At 43.8% G+C, this 24118-nt stretch overlaps 1 protein-coding gene across 3 annotated transcripts in view; it reads right to left on the bottom strand.

Moving 5' to 3' along the window:
• Positions 1-24118, bottom strand: part of LOC139395958 (zinc finger protein 516-like) — a 29311-nt gene that overhangs the window by 4985 nt on the left and 208 nt on the right. The window contains exons 1-4 of one of the 3 annotated variants that reach the window (XM_071143273.1): positions 23598-24012; positions 22850-22937; positions 6296-7980; positions 3053-4438 (exon numbers count right to left, since the gene is read on the bottom strand). In XM_071143273.1, coding sequence (XP_070999374.1) covers positions 3053-4438; positions 6296-7823 — 2914 coding nt within the window. In that variant the 5' untranslated portion in view covers positions 7824-7980; positions 22850-22937; positions 23598-24012. Of the gene's footprint in view, positions 1-3052; positions 4439-6295; positions 7981-22849; positions 22938-23597; positions 24013-24118 lie in introns of those variants that run through there. The other 2 variants (XM_071143272.1, XM_071143271.1) reach the window with 2 other exon arrangements.

The raw sequence follows: 24118 nt of genomic DNA, 5'->3' as shown, positions 1-24118 counted from the left end.
AGCAACACTGATTGACAATAAATGTCACATGCTGTTGTGCAAATGGAATAGACAACAGGTGGAAATTATAGGCAATTAGCAAGACACCCCCAATAAAGGAGTGGTTCTGCAGGTGGGGACCACAGACCACTTCTCAGTTCCTATGCTTCCTGGCTGATGTTTTGGTCACTTTTGAATGCTGGCGGTGCTTTCACTCTAGTGGTAGCATGAGACGGAGTCTACAACCCACACAAGTGGCTCAGGTAGTGCAGCTCATCCAGGATGGCACATCAATGCGAGCAGTGGCAAGAAGGTTTGCTGTGTCTGTCAGCGTAGTGTCCAGAGCATGGAGGCGCTACCAGGAGACAGGCCAGTACATCAGGAGACGAGGTGGAGGCCGTAGGAGGGCAACAACCCAGCAGCAGGACCGCTACCTCCGCCTGTGTGCAAGGAGGAGCAGGAGGAGCACTGCCAGAGCACTGCAAAATGACCTCCAGCAGGCCACAAATGTGCATGTGTCTTACTTATTTTCCACCATAATTTGCAAATAAATTCATAAAAAATCCTACAATGTGATTTTCTGGATTTTTTTTCTCATTTTGTCTGTCATAGTTGAAGTGTACCTATGATGAAAATTACAGGCCTCTCATCTTTTTAAGTGGGAGAACTTGCACCTCAAACCAATTGAGACGGTTTGGGATGAGTTGGACCTCAGAGTGAAGGAAAAGCAGCCAACAAGTGCTCAGCATATGTGGGAACTCATTCAAGACTGTTGGAAAATAATTCTAGGTCGGGTGAGAGAATGCCAAGAGTGTGCAAAGCTGTCATAAAAGGCAAAGGGTGGCTACTTTAAAGAATCTAAAATATAAAATATATTTTGATTTGCTAAACACTTTATGTTACTACATGATTCCATATGTGTTATTTCATAGTTTTGATGTCTACGCTATTACTCTACAATGTAGAAAATAGTTTGTTTTTTTTTATTAAAAAAAGAAAACCCTTGAATGAGTAGGTGGGTCCAAACTTTTGACTGGTACTCTGTGTGTGTGTGTGTGTGTGTGTGTGTGTGTGGGGGTATGTGTTTTTGTGCGTGCAAATCTGCTCTTGCACCAATCCATTCAGCCTCTGCTTGCAGCAATCCAATTCTGGGTTGTTACCATCAAAAGTCTGAACACAAGAATGCATAGGAAACAATGCCGAACACCGTTGGACCAGATGGATTATCTAACGAACATACTCCGTTTGGTACCAGTTAAAAAAATATCATTAACACCACACTCTTTCCTCTATTGTTCGAGCTAGATAGTTTGCTTTGTTCATGGAGTATAGGCTAGCTAGCTATCTACCATTGCAGCTGACCTGCTAAAGTATGCTAGCGTTAGCTAGCCAGCTAGCTCTAATTGCAGTGTTGGAACCTGTTCCATTGATAAATTGTTTATCTCACGCAATTTTAACTTATGCAATCTTTTTACTGGGGCTGTGCAGCAGGCACATATTATGCAGAAACAGTAGCTAGCTAGTTAGCCCATTGGGTTTTTCTTTCAGATTTTTTATTGAACAGAATAAAGTCAGAGTGATAGCGTGTAAAGAATAGGAGAGTGACAAAGGGCTGTGGGTTAGATTTGAACTCATGCAGACACAGGTATACATGTGTGCTGGAGGCAGTGACGCTAACCGCCAGAACACCTAAGCCACAGAGTATTGGGCTCATTAGTACTTCCGATGTGCCATTAAGATGGGGGAGGGGTGGGCTTCATTCAGAGCAGTGGATGACAACTTTCGTACCAAATCTGACAGCCCTGACACAGCCCCTGGCTGCCTGGGAAGTAACGCATATATTACCGCAAATTAAACTGCCTGGCCTCTGATGTGCCTTTGGCCAGCGCTCCCGTGTCACATGTCAGATGTCCTCCTCTTGCTCTTTTTCTCTCTCTATGTCTGCATATCCCTCTCACTAGGTCACTCTTTCGCTCCTTGTTGTTTCTCCCTCTCTTTCTCTGTACTTGCTCACTGCTCTTTCTCCTGCTGTCACCCCAATTGTGTCAGGTCTCTGATGTTCTGGGAGTGGAATTTACTGTGTGTGTGTGTGTGTGTGTGTCTGTAGCCTTGATGCCACCTCTTTCATTCTTCCTTTCTCTCGCTCAGACACACACACCCTTATCCTTGTCACACAGTACTGGGTGCCCACTGCCCATCTGTGTCACTGTGATCCATGCACGCACATACTGGTACACCAGCGGAGGTTACTGAGGGGAAGACGGCTCATAATAATGGCTGGAATGGAGTGAATGTAATGCTATTAAACACATTCTTGTGTTCGATACCATTCCAATCACTCCATTCCAGCCAAAATACTCTGTTCCAGCCATTATTATGAGCCGTCCTTCCTGTCCACTATGACACACACACCCACACACACACAAACACACACACACAGGTCGACAGCAGACAGAGAGACCTATTCCTTGACTGGTACTATCACCGGCAGAAACATGCAATGTCCTTCTGTCGGCCTTGGTAAACATGTTTCCCCCAAGCTATTAGCATTCAAGCCAAAACACTCGTAGAAAAACAGAAAAGGCGGCGGACAAATGAAATGAAAAACTCATACTACAAAAGGTCACGTTATTACATGTGACTCAAAGGGCTAAAGAGGATGATGATGGGATCTACGACGACAAGCTGCAGGTTAGAGCTGCTACTCTCAAAGTGACCTGAGTGTACAGTACATGGTCAGTTTTGTGAATGTATATTTCTCTTCCTCTACATGCTGAATTATGTAGGGCTGTGGTGAACAATATAAAAAATACAAAATCAATGCCATTGTCATTAATGGCATTGGGGCCGCAGGTAGCCTAGTGGTTAGAGCGTATGGCCAGTAACGGAAAGGTTGCTAGATCAAATCCCTAAGCTGACAAGGTAAAACATCTGTCATTCTCACCCCTGAACAAGGCAGTTAACCCACTGTGCTGTCATTGTAACTAAGAATTTGTTCTTAACTGACTTGCCTAGTTAAATAAAAGGTAGAAAAAAAGGACTACATTACCCAACACTCAATCCCCCCTTTTACCTTGTTGGTCAAGCCTGGGATCTACAAAGCCCCAGTGCTGGTAGAGAGCTGCCAGGTCGTGGGGGTTGTAGTTCTTCAACAGACCCAGGATGTCCATGTCCATCGGGGTGTCTCTGCTTTCCCCAGCAGTCAACTCCCTCTTCCCATGGCCGAAGACGGTGGTGGGTGCCAGGTACCCACTGCTGCCCTGCGCCCCAAACATGTTTGTAACTGACCAAAGGTCTTGACCTTTCAGGGCTGCAGGGGGATCCTGTGGATGGCTGTGTGGGTGTGGACGGGGCTGGGGGTGTAAATGAGTTCTGTCTGGGGTAAGATGGGATGTGTGGTCGGCCCTGCCATGGTTCCTGGCGAGAATAAAGCCGAGGCCCTCTTGCGGAAGCAGGCTTCCCCCGGCAGCAGCCCGATGATGGCTTCCAGATTTGGGTCTGCTTGTCGACTGCTGGGAGAATACTCGGATGCTGGTTGAGGCGGCGGTGGTGGTGGCGGCAGGAACTTTAGGGTGGGCTTCTGTTTTAGATCGGGCGCTCTTATTTGCCACCTCCCCCGTATGGTTTGGGAGGTTTGACAACTTCTTCTTTTGAGGTAGGAGCGACTTCCCACCACCAGTGGGTGACCTTGTGGAGGTACGTGACCCTGACACCATTGCCTGGCTGGTGTTGGACTGGACAGTAGTAGTTGTGGTGCTTGTGTGGGTCTTTGGCCTCTTGGTGCCTCCACCTGAAGGTTGCGTGGCAGTGAAACCTGGGGCTTTGGTGCGCTGGGACCGGGGCACTGGGAGCGCTGGGCAGTCTTTTCCTTCCAGGAAAGGCGGGGGCCCCGTGCGTCGTCCAGCAGCCTTGGAGCCCTTGAAACAGGTGACGTAGGGGGCCCACTTGGGGGCCAGGGAGCTGCCACTATCCACCCTGTGGGCCACACGCTGGTGGATCCACAGCACCTCCAGGTAATGGGTGGTGTGGGTGCAGAACGGACACTGGTGTCTGACAAGCTTACCCTCGGACAGCGCTGCCACAGGGTTCGCACCACTATCCTCCTGCTGGCCCTCGGGCGGGGCAGACAGGTTGAGGAGGCTGGCGTTGATGATAGATTCCTGAGAGGATTGCCCTTTGACCTTTAGGCTCCTCGAATTTTCAGACTGTCCGCTCGATGCCGCCCTCTCCTGGCCAGGAGGATTCCAGTAGGGCTGGCTAAGCAGTGTGCTCTTCAGCCGGAGATATTCCATGTAACCTGAGACTTTGGGAGTGCCGTGGTTCGGGTCTTCTATAACTGCTTCCAGTATGTGATGACGTGCATCCCTGATGTGCTTGTGCAGCTTGTGCATGTGGAACGTGAGGCAAGAAGGGTCGCTGGTGTGGAAGTCACAGTGCTCGCAGAAGTATGGCTTGGTATCTGTGGATAGCAGAGTACAGGTAGACTAAGCTCACATTGAAAAACAGACATTTTAAGAAAATGAGCTTCAGCAAGGTGTGAAGATTTAATAAGCTTTCACAAACATGTGGATGAGAGAGAAGGACATTGTAATGCTACTTTTCATCAGTCCTTTTTAGTCATTTAGCCTAACAACTCAACTATTTTCAATACACGCTAAATTCAACCGTGTTCACGTCCAACTTAACTTTTACTGTTGAATGAAGCCTTCATGAACCCTTAAGTATATTCCAGAAAACATTCAAACAAATGTCAAGCTATATGAATGGTACAGAAAGGTTTATGCCTCACAGTACCAGATGTAAGGGCCTTTCATATTCCTTTATGTAGGATGGGGGGTGGAATGGGCAATCCATGCCACACGATGGCGCCATAAAGCCATATAATTTGCAGTGGCACCCTAAAGGCAACTGTTGAACAACCATTTGACCTGTATGAGTACTGCTCCATGACAACTGCTTCGAACTGGAAAACTGAACTAAGACATCCACGTCCATACTACTTCAAAATGTGAGAAAAGTGCTACAGAATAATAAATACATCCATCACTTTTTGCTTGTCAATGTCATGAGTGTAATTTCAAACATTATAAGACTATCACAAACTTGTGAGTTGCTAGTTATGGGCATATTTACCATGTAACCACGTTTTATTTGTTTTATTTCACCTTTATTTAACCAGGTAGGCCAGTTGAGAACAGGGCCAAGATAAAGCATAGCAGTGCGACAAAAACAAAACAGAGTTACACATGGGATAAACATAAACAAACGTACAGTCAATAACACAATAGAAAAGGTCTATGTACAGTGTGTGCAAATGTAGTAAGATTAGGGAGGTAAGGCAATAAATAGGCCATAGAGGCGAAATAATTATAATTTAGCATTAACACTGGAGTGATAGATGTGCAGATGATGGTGTGCAAGTAGAGATACTGGGGTGCAAAAGAGCAAAAACAAAATAACAATATGGGGATGAGGTAGTTGGGTGTGCTATTTACAGATGGGCTGTGTACAGGTACAGTGATCGGTAAACTGCCCTGATGCTTAAAGTTGGAGAAGGAGATATAAGTCTCCAGCTTCAGTGATTTTTGCAATTCGTTCCAGCCTTTGGCAGCAGAGAACTGGAAGGCGGCCAAAGTAGGTGTTGGCTTTGGGGATGACCAGCGAAATATGGTAATGTGGTAATGTCTGAATTTTTGGGGGGATTTTTTTCATTATTATTGCTGTGAGAGTAAGGAAAATTGTCCTGTTTTTTAAATATTTTTTATACCCTTTTTGTGATATCCAAGTGGTAGTTACAGTACTGTCCCATCGCCGCAACTCCCTTACAGACTCGGGAGAGGCGAAGGTCGAGAGTCATGAGTCCTCTGAAACATGACACCGCCAAGCCGCACTGATTCTTGACCCAGAAGCCAGATGCACCAATGTGTCGGAGGAAACACCTTTCAGCTGGCGACCGAAGTTAGCGCTGCTTGTGCCCAGCCCGCCACAAGGAGTCGCTAAAGCGCGATGGGACAAGGACATCCCGGCCAGCCAAACCCTCCCCTAACCCAGACAACGCTGGGCCAATTGTGCGGCTGGCTGCGACACAACCTGTGATCGAACCGCTTGTCTGTAGTGACGCCTGTAGCACTGAGATGCAGTGCCTTAGACTGCTGCGCCAAGACAAATGCTCCTTTTGAGGATTACTTTTTTCAGAAATGTTCCCTTTTCAATCAGGATTTGAAGTGTGAATACAACCAAGATGCCCTTTGTCATGTAATTTCACGAAAATCGAATTCTTGTTGCTAATCTAGGTGATAGTGTGGTTTTGTCTTACCTTCATAGGTTGGGTCCCTGATATTATTCCTCTTTATGGAAGAGGCAGACAGAGAATGTTCTTGTCTTGGTGTGCTGGGCTGACTGGAAGAGTTTGATTTGGTGGCTTGCTTGCTGGCTTGATGACCATCTTTCACCTTTTTCTGCAATATTCCAAACGTCTCTGGGCTGAGCCCATTCAACAAGGTGCGGCTATTTCTACTGTCACCATGCTGGTGGGAGATCCCACCGCAACCACCATTAACGACAACATCCTGGGAACCTTTCTTCTTCCTGCTTTGGGAGGAGTCCAGCTGCCTCTTCCGCTTCTCCTGTTTCAGCGGCACATACTCGCCTTTCTCCTGGTCAAACACCACGTCGGCATCCGCCAGCCTCTCCTCCCAGCCTATACTTTTATCTGTCACCTCAACCACATGCCCTCTGGTGACCAACTGCCAGGCCTGGTAACTGCATACCGGGTCCAGCTCGGGGATCCGTCTTCCAAGATTCCCCTCTATAGCTGCCTCTCCAGCCCCGGCTGCCCTGAGGTTAAGGCATTCCAGGAAGCGACTCTTGGCGGCGGGTGATGACGAGCCATTTTCGGGGTCTTGCTGCAGTGGCTTGTTGGGGGTATGGCTCTGCTTGTGGACCCTCTCATGCAGCCGGAGGGTCTTGCGGTCGTAAAAGAAGTTGCCGCAGCCGGCACACAGCTCGTAGAGACAGTCATCGTTCACCAGGGACGCCGGCTCCCGGGGGACCCCGTTGAGGGTGGTCGGGGACTCGCCGCTGTCACCACCCCCAGCCCGCAGCTGGCTTTTGGCCCGATGAATCCGCATGTGGCTCTGGAGGAACCAGGCCTGGCGGAAGCGCCGGCCGCAGATGCGGCAGCCATGGTCTAGGGAGCCGCGGTGCTTCTTCATGTGGGCCTTGAGGAGCAGGGCCTGGGAAAAGACTTGGCTGCAAGACCCGCAGGGGAAGGAGCCAGCACTGGCCTCCTCGACCCTTTCGTCCATCCAGTTGGTCCCTCCCGGAAATGAGTTGCCCTCAGCCATGGTTTGTGATTTGTCCTCCTTGCCGTCATCCTGGATCACTGCGTCGTCGTCTTTCTTCTTGGAGCTTTTCTTTTTTGTCTTGCCATTGACTTTGTGCTTCTTGGCCGAGGTGCCTTTGGCAAGGTTGTTGTCGGGACTAAGCAGTTGCTGGGGGTCTCTATGTGTTTGTCCTTGCTCCCCATCCACTTCCCCCTCCCTTTTCTTGCCGTCCTCTTCTTTCTTGCCCAGGCTTCGGCTGAACAGGCCCAGCTTGTGGCTGCGGATGTGGACTTTCAGGCTGCCCTTCTGGGCCGCCCGGTGTTCGCAGTAAGGACACTTGTACGGCTTCTCTCCAGTGTGCCTGCGCATGTGCTGGGACAGCGAGCTAAGGAGAGGGAAGCTCCGTCCGCAGAGACCACAGGTGTGGCCAGAGGCCATCGCATTGTCCCCCTCCTGGTCACTCTTGACAGCGTCGGCCTTGCTTTGGTCCGCCCGCTCCTGCTTCGACACCACCTCCATGGGCTGTGGCAGCTCAAGTGTCTGTTGATCCCCGATGAAGAAAACTGACTCGTGCGTTCCAAAGTCATAAGTTTCTCATAGTGATGAGGGATAGGTCTGTAGATGTTGGATTTTCTTTAGCAATCATTAAGACTGGAGAGATTATCATTAAACACACCTAAAAAACAAGAAAAAACAATTAGGCCATATTATAAATCTAATAATAGGTTTTATTATAACCACGCAACCAATACAATAACTGACATCTGTTAGGCTATATTTACAACCCAGAGACAGACGGAGGCAGACAGGGACAGAGCGAACACAGTTCTCGGACGGAGCTTCTACAGCTGCACCATCGAGAACATCCTGACTGGTTGCATCACTGCCTGGTATGGCAACTGCTCGGCCTCCGACTGCAAGGCACGACAGAGGGTAGTGCGTATGGCCCAGTACATCACTTGGTCCAAGCTTCCTGCCATCCAGGACCTCTATACCAGGCGGTGTCAAAGGAAGGCCCTAAAAATTGTCAGTCATGGACTGGACTCTCTGCTACCACACGGCAAGTGGTACCAGAGCATCTAAGTCCAAAAGGCATCTTAACAGCTTCTTCCCCCAAGCCATAAGACTTCTGAACAGCTAATCAAATGGCTACCCAGACTATTTGCATTGCCCCCCCCCCCCCCCTTTTACGCTGATGCTACTCTCTGTTCATTATCTATGCATAGTCACTTTAACTCTACCTACATGTACATATTGCCTCAATTACTAACCGGTTCCCCTGCACATTGACTCTGTACCGGTACCCCCTGTATATAGCCTTGCGACTGTTATCTTACTACTGCTCTTTAATTATTTGTTACTTTAATTTCTTATTTTCTTTTACATATCTATTATTTACTTAACACATATTCTTCTTAAAAATCGCATTGTTGGTTAAGGGCTTGTAAGTATGCATTTCACTGTAAGGTTGTACCTGTCGTATTCGGCGCATGTGACAAATACAATTGAATTTGATTTGATTTGACAGTCACCAGGAGGTCAAACAGAGGGGAAATGCTATCGTGCTGCAGTCATCAAAAACAAAACAACGCTATGACCATACAAAGAGCACCAACAACTTTGTCTAGAGGACTAGCCTCTATACAATGACGGTTGCAAATAAGTCAAAAATACACCCCCCATTCCCTGGTACATTTAAAATGATTTCATCCACAGCTTAAGTTTGCATACATTTTGAAAAGAGCTTCTCGCATTGGGCCCAAGTGTAAAGAGTTTACATAGGACTACCATTACTAACAAATCATCATGTCCACATACGGTCGGTTTTTTGAATGTGTATGTTTCACTGTCAAAACGTAAGAGAGTGTTACGTCTGTCCGTATTTAAGTTTCATAAATGTAACGGCGTGTGTTAGAGAGGAGAGGGAGAGAATTTGCATGACACTCACTTTTGAATGGCTATTGTCCACAACAACAGGATGATTGATGGTTGTCCTTAAAGGAAGCGTACACTGAAAGTGCGTATGTGTGTGCGTGTGAGTGTCCTCTGTTCCCCATGCCTTAATTGCATGTGTGTACTGAAGCATGAAGAGGTGCATTCAGTCCTGACCAGTCAGATGAGGCCTCAGGGCCAGTCCACTCCAAACCGCATCAATACGCCATTATCAACAAACTACATTTCTTTATCGCACAGACAAACAAACAGGCTGAGACAGTCACACACGCGCAGACAGACACACACTCGCAATACTAACAGTGAACGTCAAGGTCACATTGAGTGGTTATTAATATGAAGGGAAATGTAATGTCATAAACGAACAGTAGTTAACCTCACTCATACAAGAGACACTGAGAAAAGCACAGATAAAATAATTATAGAAATGGGGCAGGTGGCATCAGCATCGTTAAGAGAAGAATGATACATATTTTCATAGTCAACTCCTCCTGCACTATAGATACCCTAAAGTAAAATAAAATGTGAGCTGTTCCTATATCAAACAAACAATGTGTTTATTATTTACATCTAAGACAAAGATGTATCTTTGTGAAGGGGCATCTGTTCCAAGTTGTGTTTTTTAAATTTTTGTGGATGATACACACACATCCTTCACGGGCCAACTAATTGGCGGCAGGGGGATGGTTTCCCAGACCACAGCAGATGATGGTGCCTTCCTTCTCAAAAACTATAACGGTGCGCAAAGTGCCCAGGCTCTCTTAGAGCCAACGCAGTACAGGCAGCCGCGGGAAAGGAACACCATTGTGTCAGCTGCACCAGAACTGTCACATTTCGTCACGTCTCGCCCTCCAACCATTACCAGGGGGTCCTACAGTGGCCATTGTTGGGCAATGGGGCCTGCAAAAGATGTCTAGGGGTGAGAGAGCAGTGGCGGGGGGGGGGTGACAAAAGAGACCTATCTGTCCCGTTTCAGGCCACTCTGAGCCGTGCGTGTGTGTGCGCGCGCATCCCAGCATGTCTGTGTGTGCGTTCTGCTATGGGCTTTTCACTGCGTGTGCTCTTCCAGCGAAACAGCCAAGACACTGGCATGGGCTCCAGAATGGGAGTTGAGTTAGACGAGTGTGGTGGCAGGTGTTAAGAGGGCAGACGCTGAGGGATTAGCGTACAGACCGAGTGGCACAGTGGCTCTGTATGGGGGGGGGGGGGGGGGGGGAGACAGGGAAGGGGGTGGTTAGTGGAAATTAAGGGGTTAAGGTGACGGCCGGGCCGGGTGATGATGGGTTAACACAATGGGGGATGGTGGGATGATGTCAGAGCGAAAGGAGGCAACAGATGGTAGTGGAGGGCCATCAGGCCTGTGTGTGTGTGTGTGTCTTACAAGCAGACTAAATGAGTCATCCCCGGTAAAGTTTTTGAGGGTATGAAGTGTTTCCAACTAGGTCATTGTTAGGTTTGGGGTCTTAAAATGGCATACAGCAACCTATCCTAATAGGCAGCAACACCATCTTTTATAAAAACTCTCACAAAATGTTTGACAGACATCAACAATTCCATGGTCAGACTTAACACTTTCCAAGGAAAATTTTGAAAAAACACATTTACTTGAAGAACAATGCAGATGCAAAATTTGGTAACAGAATGACTGTTTGTGCCGGCATTCTGTTACCAAACTTTTGAATCTATACTGTTCAAGTAAATGTGATTTTGTAAAATCTTCTGGAAATTCTTCCAAGTTGCCCTTGTGCATAGAGTTGTACGGTTTGTTGAACTTTGCAATCATTGGTTTTTGTTTGACATAGATTTTAAAGTAAAAAATCTCAGTCTCAACATAATTCTGTTGTCCGTGGACAACAAACTTTCCTGAATTGAAAACACACACAAAAACAAACCAAAAAGAGTATTTCTATGAGAGGGTTTAAATACATGCTGTGTCATTTAGTGGAGTGAGAAGATGTCTGACAGTGTGCTGTGTGTTCCGATCTCTCTAACCTCTGGCTGTTCCTTTATTATGTCTCTGTTTGTATAAATCTCTGTGTTCTTCAAAAGTCCATACTAAACAGAAATGGGCCTAATAGAGAAGAACATGATCTTGAATGATCATCGATTTGTGCAATAGACAACATAGCAATAGAAACAAAGAGCAAAAAGAGGAGATTTGAAGAAAAAAAAAGGTCTGCAATATTTACAATTCAAAACAAATGTAAGAGTGTGTCTTTAAAGATATACAGTGCCTTGCGAAAGTATTCGGCCCCCTTGAACTTTGCGACCTTTTGCCACATTTCAGGCTTCAAACATAAAGATATAAAACTGTATTTTTTGTGAAGAATCAACAACAAGTGGGACACAATCATGAAGTGGAACGACATTTATTGGATATTTCAAACTTTTTTAACAAATCAAAAACGGAAAAATTGGGCGTGCAAAATTATTCAGCCCCCTTAAGTTAATACTTTGTAGCGCCACCTTTTGCTGCGATTACAGCTGTAAGTCGCTTGGGGTATGTCTCTATCAGTTTTGCACATCGAGAGACTGACATTTTTTCCCATTCCTCCTTGCAAAACAGCTCGAGCTCAGTGAGGTTGGATGGAGAGCATTTGTGAACAGCAGTTTTCAGTTCTTTCCACAGATTCTCGATTGGATTCAGGTCTGGACTTTGACTTGGCCATTCTAACACCTGGATATGTTTATTTTTGAACCATTCCATTGTAGATTTTGCTTTATGTTTTGGATCATTGTCTTGTTGGAAGACAAATCTTCGTCCCAGTCTCAGGTCTTTTGCAGACTCCATCAGGTTTTCTTCCAGAATGGTCCTGTATTTGGCTCCATCCATCTTCCCATCAATTTTAACCATCTTCCCTGTCCCTGCTGAAGAAAAGCAGGCCCAAACCATGATGCTGCCACCACCATGTTTGACAGTGGGGATGGTGTGTTCAGGGTGATGAGCTGTGTTGCTTTTACGCCAAACTTAACGTTTTGCATTGTTGCCAAAAAGTTCAATTTTGGTTTCATCTGACCAGAGCACCTTCTTCCACATGTTTGGTGTGTCTCCCAGGTGGCTTGTGGCAAACTTTAAACAAAACTTTTTATGGATATCTTTAAGAAATGGCTTTCTTCTTGCCACTCTTCCATAAAGGCCAGATTTGTGCAATATACGACTGATTGTTGTCCTATGGACAGAGTCTCCCACCTCAGCTGTAGATCTCTGCAGTTCATCCAGAGTGATCATGGGCCTCTTGGCTGCATCTCTGATCTGTCTTCTCCTTGTATGAGCTGAAAGTTTAGAGGGACGGCCAGGTCTTGGTAGATTTGCAGTGGTCTGATACTCCTTCCATTTCAATATTATCGCTTGCACAGTGCTCCTTGGGATGTTTAAAGCTTGGGAAATCTTTTTGTATCCAAATCCGGCTTTAAACTTCTTCACAACAGTATCTCGGACCTGCCTGGTGTGTTCCTTGTTCTTCATGATGCTCTCTGCGCTTTTAACGGACCTCTGAGACTATCACAGTGCAGGTGCATTTATACGGAGACTTGATTACACACAGGTGGATTGTATTTATCATCATTAGTCATTTAGGTCAACATTGGATCATTCAGAGATCCTCACTGAACTTCTGGAGAGAGTTTGCTGCACTGAAAGTAAAGGGGCTGAATAATTTTGCACGCCCAATTTTTCAGTTTTTGATTTGTTAAAAAAGTTTGAAATATCCAATAAATGTCGTTCCACTTCATGATTGTGTCCCACTTGTTGTTGATTCTTCACAAAAAATACAGTTTTATATCTTTATGTTTGAAGCCTGAAATGTGGCAAAAGGTCGCAAAGTTCAAGGGGGCCGAATACTTTCGCAAGGCACTGTATTAGCTCTACGTTGAACCTTACAAAGGTTCTCTCAGATGATCTACATAAAGGAAGACAATACATAATATAGGCCAGGGGTTTCCATCCCTGTTCCCGGAGAGCTACCATCGGTAGCTCTACCTGTCGGTTTTCACTCCAACCCTAATCTAGCGCACCTGATTTGTAATAATTAGCTGATTGATCAACTGAATCAGGTTAGTTACAACTGGGGTTGTAGCGAAAGCCTACAAGAGGATAGCTCTCCAGGAACAGGGTTGGAGAGCCCTGATATAGGCTTTTAGCCTAGCTAGATAACACATTCAATAAAAACAGAGATGTGACATTGACTTCAAGATAGTGGAAGGGTGATGCTTCGGACAAACACACACACACAAACAAAAAACAGGACACGTCGATGGATGATACACACAGGCGCAGATAGCCAAACATATTGCTATGAGCTGACTTTTTCTGTACAGTCCCTCTCTCCCGCTCTCTTTTCTTTGGCAGATGAATAGCCATGTCCAGTCAGCTGTCCTCACATTTATTCAGCCTGACGTCCAAACCAGCTCAGCATAAACTCCCCATGGCCAGGGCTCTGGTGCTGAGCTAAGAGCCTGTGTGTGTGTGTGTGTGAGAGAGAGTGTGTGGTGCGTGAGAGACAGTATGTGAATACATGCATGTGTGCGGCTATGCGTGCACGCACCAGTGAACCTTTGTCTGAGTATGTGAGTGTGTTGTCTGTGTGTGATGATTAAGTCACCCACATATGCTCTCTCAACCAACTGCAAGCTGTGCCAACATAGCCACTAGTGCTAGCATGTGACAGTCCTTATGCTAATGTTATGCTATACAGTGTGCTTCTGTCAGTGATCCAAATTTGTGTCTTGCCCAATCCCAAATCAACCTCTAGACCCTACTCCCTCCTAGATCTGTAAGGATTGGAGTACACAATTCCTGTGAGTTTATCAAAGGGCAAGGTGCAGCTATTATGATATTGCTTACAACTATCCAATTAATTCAGATGCATAAAGACTATGGGTCAATTAGGGATTGGGTGAAATTATCCCAGTGATTCACTTTGATTATTTGTAGGTGGAAGATTTTTTTTTTTTTAAATACATAAGACAGCATACAAAACAAGAGACCAAGACAACATAAAGCACAACGAGAACCATAGTAAATTGAGCAACTGAGATAGGCAGGGAGATGCCTCCACTTTGATCACAAAGGGATGCTCTTTGGTCCCAAAGTGTCCCTATTTTGGCCACAGAGGGTCCGCTCCAACGTCCAGCTAAAAAGAGACAGACAGAGGTGTGAGAGGCGACGGGGATGACAGCCGTCTGTCGTGGTGAGGTCACAGTGTAGAGGCCCTTTAAACGAGGCATTGTTTACCAGGCCGCGCGGCAGCTCCAGCGTCCGCCACGTTGACTAACACCCTCTACACTGTCTGCCTAATCCACGTCCTGGAGGCCCACTGTGTTATAGACGTGTCAGAAGCACTGTGTTATAGACGTGTCAGAAGCACTGTGTTATAGACGTGTCAGAAGCACTGTGTTATAGACGTGTCAGAAGCACTGTGTTATAGACGTGTGAGAAGCACTGTGTTATAGACGTGTGAGAAGCACTGTGTTATAGACGTGTGAGAAGCACTGTGTTATAGACGTGTGAGAAGCACTGTGTTATAGACGTGTGAGAAGCACTGTGTTATAGACGTGTGAGAAGCACTGTGTTATAGACGTGTGAGAAGCACTGTGTTATAGACGTGTGAGAAGCACTGTGTTATAGACGTTTGAGAAGCACTGTGTTATAGACGTGTGGGAAGCACTGTGTTATAGACGTGTGAGAAGCACTGTGTTATAGACGTGTGAGAAGCACTGTGTTATAGACGTGTGAGAAGCACTGTGTTATAGACATGTGAGAAGCACTGTGTTATAGACGTGTGAGAAGCACTGTGTTATAGACGTGTGAGAAGCACTGTGTTATAGACGTGTGAGAAGCACTGTGTTATAGACGTGTGAGAAGCACTGTGTTATAGACGTGTGAGAAGCACTGTGTTATAGACGTGTCAGAAACACTGTGTTATAGACGTGTCAGAAGCACTGTGTTATAGACGTGTCAGAAGCACTGTGTTATAGACGTGTCAGAAACACTGTGTTATAGACGTGTCAGAAGCACTGTGTTATAGACGTGTGAGAAGCACTGTGTTATAGACGTGTCAGAAACACAGCCCATTGAGTAGACGTGTCAAATATTGTGTGGAAACAAGAAACTGCATGTCTGGATAAGAAACACCGTTTATAGATGTGGTCCACACAATGTGTGTGATAGACATCTATAAACAGTATCTCTATAAGCTAAACAGAAATTAGGAAGTATGTCTTGTCGCCATTGCGACTATAACCTAATTCTACAGTGAAACACCGCTTTCCCAAATCAACAAAAATATCTAGTCTATATCCCTCAGAAAAGCAAAAAGGTTCAAGTAATTGTTAAAATAAGAGTAAGATATATGATGAAGTCTCATGTTCCTTCTTTGTTTTAACATTATGGCATAAGAGGTGCAAAATGTGCACTAGTACAAACACACAGCATGTCTGGCCCTTAAAGCAACCAGCAGCTGGTGTGGTTATGCTGCTGCTGCGTGTGTGTGTGTGTGTGTGTGTGTGTGTGTCAACTCTCCACCCGGTTACACAACAAATACACAGGGATTACTCTTGATAGCATGTGATGAGCTGCTCAATGAGCTGCCTTTTAACATTCCAGGCCTGCTACACCACTGAAATGTGCTGGAGGTAAACCAGGGAGGGATCTTGAGCATGGAGTTTGAGGGAATTAAGAAAATGCACGCAAATGCACACAGACACACACCCATATAGCTCCCCTAGGTGAGTTTAAAGCCCGATTTTGAGCAATTCCAGAATGTTGTGTATATGAGGCAGTGTTTCCTGTATTTTCCTGGTGGGTCTGACAGTGCAGCACAGACCTCTCCCTCTCCATCTCTACAGCCTCGATTGGTCGGTGTGGGAGACACTGGAGTATAATCTGGTGGCATTAACTTGCTCTCTAAAAAAAGCACTCTCGACAGGGATTAGATTATCATGGTAAGGTCAGCTCAGACTCCCTCTCTCTCCATCCAACCCTCTGTCTGTTTCTCTGTCAAACATAGTGAATATAATCATTTGAAATGCTACAAGGGTCGAATACCGAAATGAGAATATCTAAAGTAATATGGCCCAACACATATGATCCATCTCATCCAATTCATCAGATTTCATCAGATTTCGCAGACAGCACATCTTTCACATTTAATTAGTGGCAGCCTGGCAGGTTAATGTTTTGTAGAATACTATACAGAGATTACAATGAGCGTAAATGTGCTAATTGTATACTTATAACAGTATAAGTGGCAATTTCCTGATTGATCAAATTGTAGGTGAAATTGGTGGAAATTGACGCTGAAATGGTGCTAAACATAGTGATAATCCTAGTATCGTATAGCCTAGCAATAAGCACAACATTTTCAGATGCATCTCTGTCATGGTAAGAGTAAAGAGTAAGGAAAGCTTACATAATTATGAAATGAAAGGCACTGCAGTCTAAAGCCGGTAAAACATATAGCCTAAGGCTGTATAGGCTACATCTAAGCTATCACTCTTATGTAGCAGGAAGTAACTACCCACAAAGACAACAGATTAACAACCAATTTTGTTTAGCATTGGATTGAGGAATATGATAAAATTCCATATCTGAAACATTTTTACAGACAAAATCCCCATTAAAAAATATAATATATATATATATATATATATATATATATATTAGTTGGTCAATAGTTAGGCTGAATTACTTGTTAAAAACAGTATTATTAAATAATTTGCAGTCTTGCAGTCACTAAATAAAACCAATAGTTTGTAGAAAAAATAAGGAATTGGATCACTGCTAGGGTACACAATAGCAGGTATTTTTGTAAATAGAAGGTGCTCTTTGGCCATTGAGTGCAAAGTACATCGGTGTACTCCCTGATGAAGGCCATGCTGCCGAAACGTGTCAGTCTTTAATCCTTGTTCCCTTCAACATGCCATACAAATAAACGCAATTTAATTAGAGAGTGCCTTGATCCTCCTTGCATTTTTAAAGGTGCAATATGCAGAACACCCTCCACCATTTCCTGGTTGCCAAAATTATAATAGTTAGCCTAATTTCAGTTAATGTGACAAAACAAGCAATGTAGAGAATCATTGTACCATCAAAACCGCTGTGAAATACATGTTCAATAACCAAAAACATTGTATTTTCAGCTAGTGTATAAAACCGAAAGTAAAAGATGCAAAACTTAAGAACAGGAAACCTAAAAATAGTGCACATAGAATAGATCTACATCTTCTTAGACTTGCTTTCAATGAGAAAGAAATGTGCGTTACAGATATGTCTGTGAATTTGGTTGGGTCTCCCAAAAACGTTTCATATTGGAGCTTAAAATGTACAGTTTGAGCATTTACACATCATTTGTGGGGGACCATTCTAATGAAGTGGTATCCAAATCGGTCCTCATTTCATGTGTGCATTTAATTACAGCTGGCTGCATCGGGATCAGGTTCCCTGAGGTGGTGCAGCATCTTTTCCAACACCGCCTCATTGGAAGACTATAGTATAGGTAACCGGACACCCATCCAATCTTGTCTTCTTCTCCCTGTCTCAGAGGGCTGAACAGAAGGGATCTGGGACTGCCTCGCCTCCTCATCTCCCATCTGGACAAATTACCAGTGTTTTCCCTACAGATGTGAGATCTTAATTTGAGCCAGTTTGCTACAGCAGGAAAATAATCCTGCAGCAAGAAGACATTTGAATTATGTAGATTAGAATTCATGGACATTTTTGTAGGGGTTGAAAATCAAGTCTGAAATTTCAAAGTGGAAGTTACAGACTTCAAAAGCCTCTGTAAACCTCAGATACACTACACGTTTTACATGTCCTGACATGCAGGAAAGTTTTCCTGCAACAGGATGATCAAATTACGATTTTACATCTATGTATTGAAATACAGACAAGGCAGCCCCATAATCAATATGTTTGCCTCCCCTACCTCAGAGAATTTGGCTTCAAGTCTTCTCATTGAAATGTTTTATTTTGGCTGTAATGGATGGTGATTCTGAAAATAAGAATCTAAGGGCATTGTCTTACGTCAGATAACTCAACGATTCCGCCTGCAGTGATATGTCTCGTATCTCACAAAGAGTAATGGGATAGATCAAAAGGAGTTTGGCTACAATATGCTATATAAGATCTGAAACTGTTACCTACAGTAGGTAACATTGTCTGCTGATCCCCATTTCTCCCTCAAAACAGTTGATCTAAGCTAAAACAATGAATATGTAAATAATGTTGATGTTTTTTGGGGAGAAAGTCTCCCAGTTTTACATGTAGCTAAGGATTATTGTACTTCAATGGGAAGTATTTCAGAATTTTGACTATGGGCATGAAAGCTATCATAAATGTGTCCAACATTAGCTTGCTAGCTGAGCAAGTCACTGAAACAATGTTGCTAACCAACTAACTACCAATTTAGTGCTCCATACACAATATTGAATCTTTCAAAAAAAGCTAGCTAGCAATATACTGTAGTGGTACTAATGCTTACACTGAGTTTTCATGAAGCTGCTATGCTCAGCTAACTCAACGATACAACGTAACGTTAGCGATTGCTGAGAAACGGACTGATTTCTGATAACTGTCCCTCTTAATTTTGGGCCTGCATGTCTACAACTTCATGGTAATTTAAAAAGGTTAAGCAAGGTTTTTATGTAGAGCTAGCTAGCTAGGTAAATATGTCTGTAAGCTAGCTACAATAGTTAGCTAAGCCGCTGATCAAGTCACTGCACTGGCGACTGACGTCCTTGTACATAACTTTTGCAGGAGATAGCTCCGCTTTGTTTTTATTTAATTGCAAACTATTAAATCACTGTCACAGCGTTTGCAATTATATAGCTAGTTATTCTGGTTATTTCATGGAGAGTCATGCGAGAGTGCGGTAATATCTCAAATTAGGAACAATTTTTTCATTTTTGAATGGCGGATGCTCGGGAATACAAAAATGTTAGTATGAGTTCCATGGCCTACAAGACAGGTCGGTTGAGGGACGAGCGTCGCGTAGAAGTAACGCCACCTGTCGTAAGACAATTAATCAAAGGGGTCAATACTACAGCAATAGTGGGAGGAGAGAGGAGAACCATGGGAGTATGAGTTTTCCCAGCTGATCAATCTTGGTTAGTTTGTATCTACCCACAGTCAGACAGACCAAGAGAACATTACCACTCAAACGGGAAACACTATAGATCGGAGCTGCCTTAATGAGTAAACTCACGGTCTTACTGCTTTATCGACTTCCCTTGGTATTTTATCGATCAATTAATGTCATCATTGAATGGTTGGAAAGTCTGCATAACTGTAATGCATCTATTTGAACGTCAACCATAAGGAAGCATGATCAGACACAGAAAAGAATGAAGCACTGACACAGAATAGGCAGGAACTCAGATATGAAAAGGTGACATAAGCTTGATTTCAAATAGGACAAAAGAAAGAAAGGTTGCTCAGCAACTCCAGAAGACATCGGTTTTTATTCAAGTCTAGCGTTATAGCAGACCGTGAATCAATGGGGTGATGGAGTTTGTCTGTGTAAACGCAATGTCAGTTTTCAACCTAAACAACATAACCAACTCAACTGAATGGTTTGTAATCACATTTGCAATGGACGAATAATACATTAAATGCTATATTAAGTCAGAGATATGAATATTAACTTCATCGTATGAAGTGTAGCTACAATAACGGCCTTCGTGACAACGGGCTTTTTTCAATCTGTATTGCGGAAGCGCAGCATTACAGTGTGATTGAAATTTAAAGGCAATGTTCCAGAGTTAGCGGAGGCTCAATCAGAAATTACCTTTCATTTCGATTGCGCAATCTGTAACGCTTCAGCAATACAAATTGTAGAGACTTTTGGGGGACCGATTTTTTTTGTCAAAATCAATGAGGGTCAGAAAAGGGGCAGTTATTTTGGAACTATATTGTTCCATTATAATTTCTACATGCTTTCTATCTAGTTGTAGACGTTTGAGTGTGGCCTGGAGTGTTTGTTTTTTTAACCCAAAATAATAATCTACCACAAAAACAAACAAAAAACACAGGCTGTAGTTTTCCCACCCCTGGTATTAGCAGTAGCACAAGGCAATTTGCAGATTTAAAAAGTAACAATGCAACCACTTGCATGAAACCATATGAATAATAAGTTGCTTAAAACTACATGACACCTCCCAATATAGTTATCTTAACTGACTAGGCCTAATTTGCAGAATAGCAAGTAGAACAACAAATGTTGGCACCTATATCCATTCACTAATCAGGCAACATGTTCCCCATCTGTATAGAGTGGGAGACCTTAGTGATTTTTTAAATTAAAGATGCCTAATATTGGCCCTTAAGTGCCACTGTGTACTGTATATACATTTTGTTCAAATCCATATGGTTATTTGTTTAACCTGATTGAAAGCACTGTACCAGGACTTCATTTGAAGCATGGTAATGCTCAAATTATCCCAAAATTAGAAAGCCAAAAACAGGAACAGTAAGCATCCTGAATGCTGCCAAGACAGTCACATGAACAGCCTCTATGGTTAGATAGTCGATCCTCATGTGTCACTCTATTTAGTACCAACATCCAAAGAGAAGATGCACCTTCAGCATAATCTCTCTGATGCACATACACACTAACGGATGCACAAGCACACACAAACAAACAAAAAAACACACACCATGCCAGAACAAAGTCCCCTGCCCACATTGCTCTCAGTTGTGGCATTGCCAACTGACCAGAGCCAAGGTCTTCACCAGACACCAGCATGTGTGTTCTAAACACAGCTGCCGCAAGTGAGCTCTCTCCACACACACACGGCTCTCTCTCTCTCTTACCTACAGTACATGTTGACTGCCCACTGTCATTAGCATGTAAAAATAACACACTTCTACTTACACACACCAAAACCCATCTTATTTTCTCTACAGCCTTTACACACATTATTGCACAAAGAACTTTAAGCAAAAGCACACTCACGGTTTGTGTTTGAAACATGTCAACGATGTTATGCTAAACTGTCATTCTTGACTATGAATGGTGTTTTTCAGTTTGTGGTCCACAGTGGCACAGCAGAGAATTTGCATACTACTAATGATGCCACTACTGTACCCTGTGCCTGATACAGGAGGTAGGTTATTCAGAAAACTGACCTTACAGTAAAGTGCATTAAATTTCTACAATGCTGTAGATTGGATCCTACTTCTATTCAGCATAATAACAATGACTTAGATGGGAGTTAACCATTTCCATTAGGCTACTGATTATATGAGGTCATCTTTTTTTTTAAGCAGGTTGTCCTGTACCATACATTGACCCGCAGCACTAAGCGGCATGAATACCCCCATCATGGTAATAATACACGACTGCAATGATTTCAAGATCCTACCTATCCACATGATTTCAAAACAACTCTTTCGAGATAAACCCTATCGCTGAACAATCTCAACCTCCCTCTGCCATGTCTCCCCCCCAACCACCCCACCCCAGCCGCCACGTCTCTCCCACTTAATCTGTATGATTAAATCATTTTTCCTTGCCCCTAATTTTTTGGGGGGACGGCAATACTCTGCCTGCCTGATAGTTGCTGAACATACTCCCGATTGATCGCCATGCTGAGAAGATTACCCTAATAGCACCGGATTACCTCCCCACATGTTGGCCACACGCGGGGGGATGGTGTGTGTGTGTGTGTGTATGGGGGGGGGGGTATTTAAATAATTATCTACCCATCCATCTATCTCTAGCTCCTATGTATCCATCTGCCTGTATACCTACAATATCTGTCTGTCTGCATCTGTCTGTACAAAAAAATATCTGTCTGTCTTTATGTCTGTCAAATCAAATGAAATGTTATTGGTCACATACACATATTTTGCCGATATTGCAGGTGCAGCGAAATACTTGTTTCTAGCTCCAACAGTGCAGCAATACCTAACAATTCACACAAATCCCAAAAATGTAAATACACACAAACATACATACATGATGGTGTATATAGACATTATGGACAATATATGAATAGAAAAGGTGTGTACAGCAGTAGTTATATAGGATTAGCTTTGACTAGAATACAGGATATACAGATGAAGGGGGTAAAACAGTATGTAAACATTACTAAAGTGACCAGTGTCCAATGACTATGTACATAGTGCAGGAGTCTCTAAGGTTCAGGGTAGAGTACAGGGTGGTAGTCAGCTAGTAACAGTGACTATGTTCAGGGCAGGGTACTGGGCGGAGGCCGGCTTGTGGTGACTGTTTAACAGTCTGATGGCCTGGAGATAGACAGACAAGACAGACAGTCTTTCAACCATCCAGATCCATCTACAGGCTTCTTTCTCCATCTATATACACACACATCCTTACTTTTACAGGCCTCTAATCAACAGATATGTCACATCCTATTTTGCCAAGCTTTATGTCCACTGTGTCAGGCCTACACTGTTATGCTTTCTTTCAAAGTGCAGGACTATCCAGGAGGAAAGTCACCCAAGCCATTGTTACTTGGGTGACCAAAGGTTTTGTAAATTCTCCCTAGTCACAAGACTTAGATTTGAAAGTGTTGTGTTAGTGTCTCTGGACATGGCTGACCATTCTACAGCATGCTGTGTGGATACCTACCTGCAATACAGAAATACAACTCAACATGGCGACGGTCTAACTGTCTTTAGACAAACTGTCCATATTTTCGTTATAGGTCTCCAACGTACTGTGGTGAGAAGGTTAAACAGCAGCAACAGTTGAAGAAGGACAAAGACGTTCAAATATTAAAGTTGCCTGTGTGGGTTTTTAGGCAGTCCAGATGGAGTAGACTGAGAAGCCATTGAGCGAGTGGAGAGAAAAGGAATTCTAGTAATCTGTTGCTGATCTTGTACAATAGGCGCCTTGTTTCTTGTTAGGGCCCCTCACAAACACAAGTTTGTGTATGTGCACTGACAATGATAGCACCAATAGTCTGCCTTATGAATGTAAAGAGGCAGAAATATATGGTGAAAAGGATAAGCAATTGTGTGACAGCAGAGTAGGCCTAGCCTGTTTTCGTTATCTTGTGCAGTCAAGTCAAACATGACACGCTGTCTCTAATCAAGTCAAGTTGTCTTCAATAGACAATAGACATATAGATCTAGATATTATAGAACCTTCCGAGCTGCCTGTTGAACATTAAGTTCGCACTGTGAATTAATTAACCATTGAAGGACGGTTTATCCCCTCCTCTTCAGAACAATGCACTTGTGCTCAACCTTTTTGGGGACACCATGAAAAACAATAATTAAAACAGTGGTAAATATTTGCATATGGACTTTCGTTGCATAACCTAATATCACTTGAGTCTGTTTCCATCTCATCTAAAGTTAAAAAAGTCCCTTACCTGACTATAATCAAGGGCTAAACGAATTTGTTCTGTCCTCCAGTAGCCTAACACACTAGAAAAAAGAAAAAAAAACGCGATGACAGTAGCCTACATCCGTTAAAAAGTTGTCCAATTATTTTAGCGGAGATAATCCTCCAATTATATGTTTATAGCCTCCTGCTCCCAGATGAATTCCTCGCGTGATTTCTTACTGCGCTCAATATGCCCGAAGTGCAAAATTTTAGTCGGGTCGTTTAATCATGGTCTCCATGTCCCGTTTGACTCGCTACCCTTGAAATAGAATCGGCTTAGTACTCGACAGACTTAATAGTTACAAGCAATAGGCTTCAAGACAAAAACGCATCAAAACAAAAAAGTAGGAGCTAAGCTCCGCCCTAAGCTTCCACCAGACCGTAGTTTCTGTAACCTAGGTATAAAAACATTTTATGACAAAATTAGGCAAGATTTGATCTAATTTCTTCAATGGAATGCGCTGTTGAAATAATCCCTCCACACTGCCTCTACACCGACATCCACCG

The sequence above is a fragment of the Oncorhynchus clarkii genome, unplaced genomic scaffold (genome assembly GCF_045791955.1).
Source record: "Oncorhynchus clarkii lewisi isolate Uvic-CL-2024 unplaced genomic scaffold, UVic_Ocla_1.0 unplaced_contig_13835_pilon_pilon, whole genome shotgun sequence".
Taxonomy (NCBI): domain Eukaryota; kingdom Metazoa; phylum Chordata; class Actinopteri; order Salmoniformes; family Salmonidae; genus Oncorhynchus; species Oncorhynchus clarkii.
Note: the sequence above shows the minus strand (reverse complement) of the source record. Positions and strands in the feature narration are given on the sequence as shown.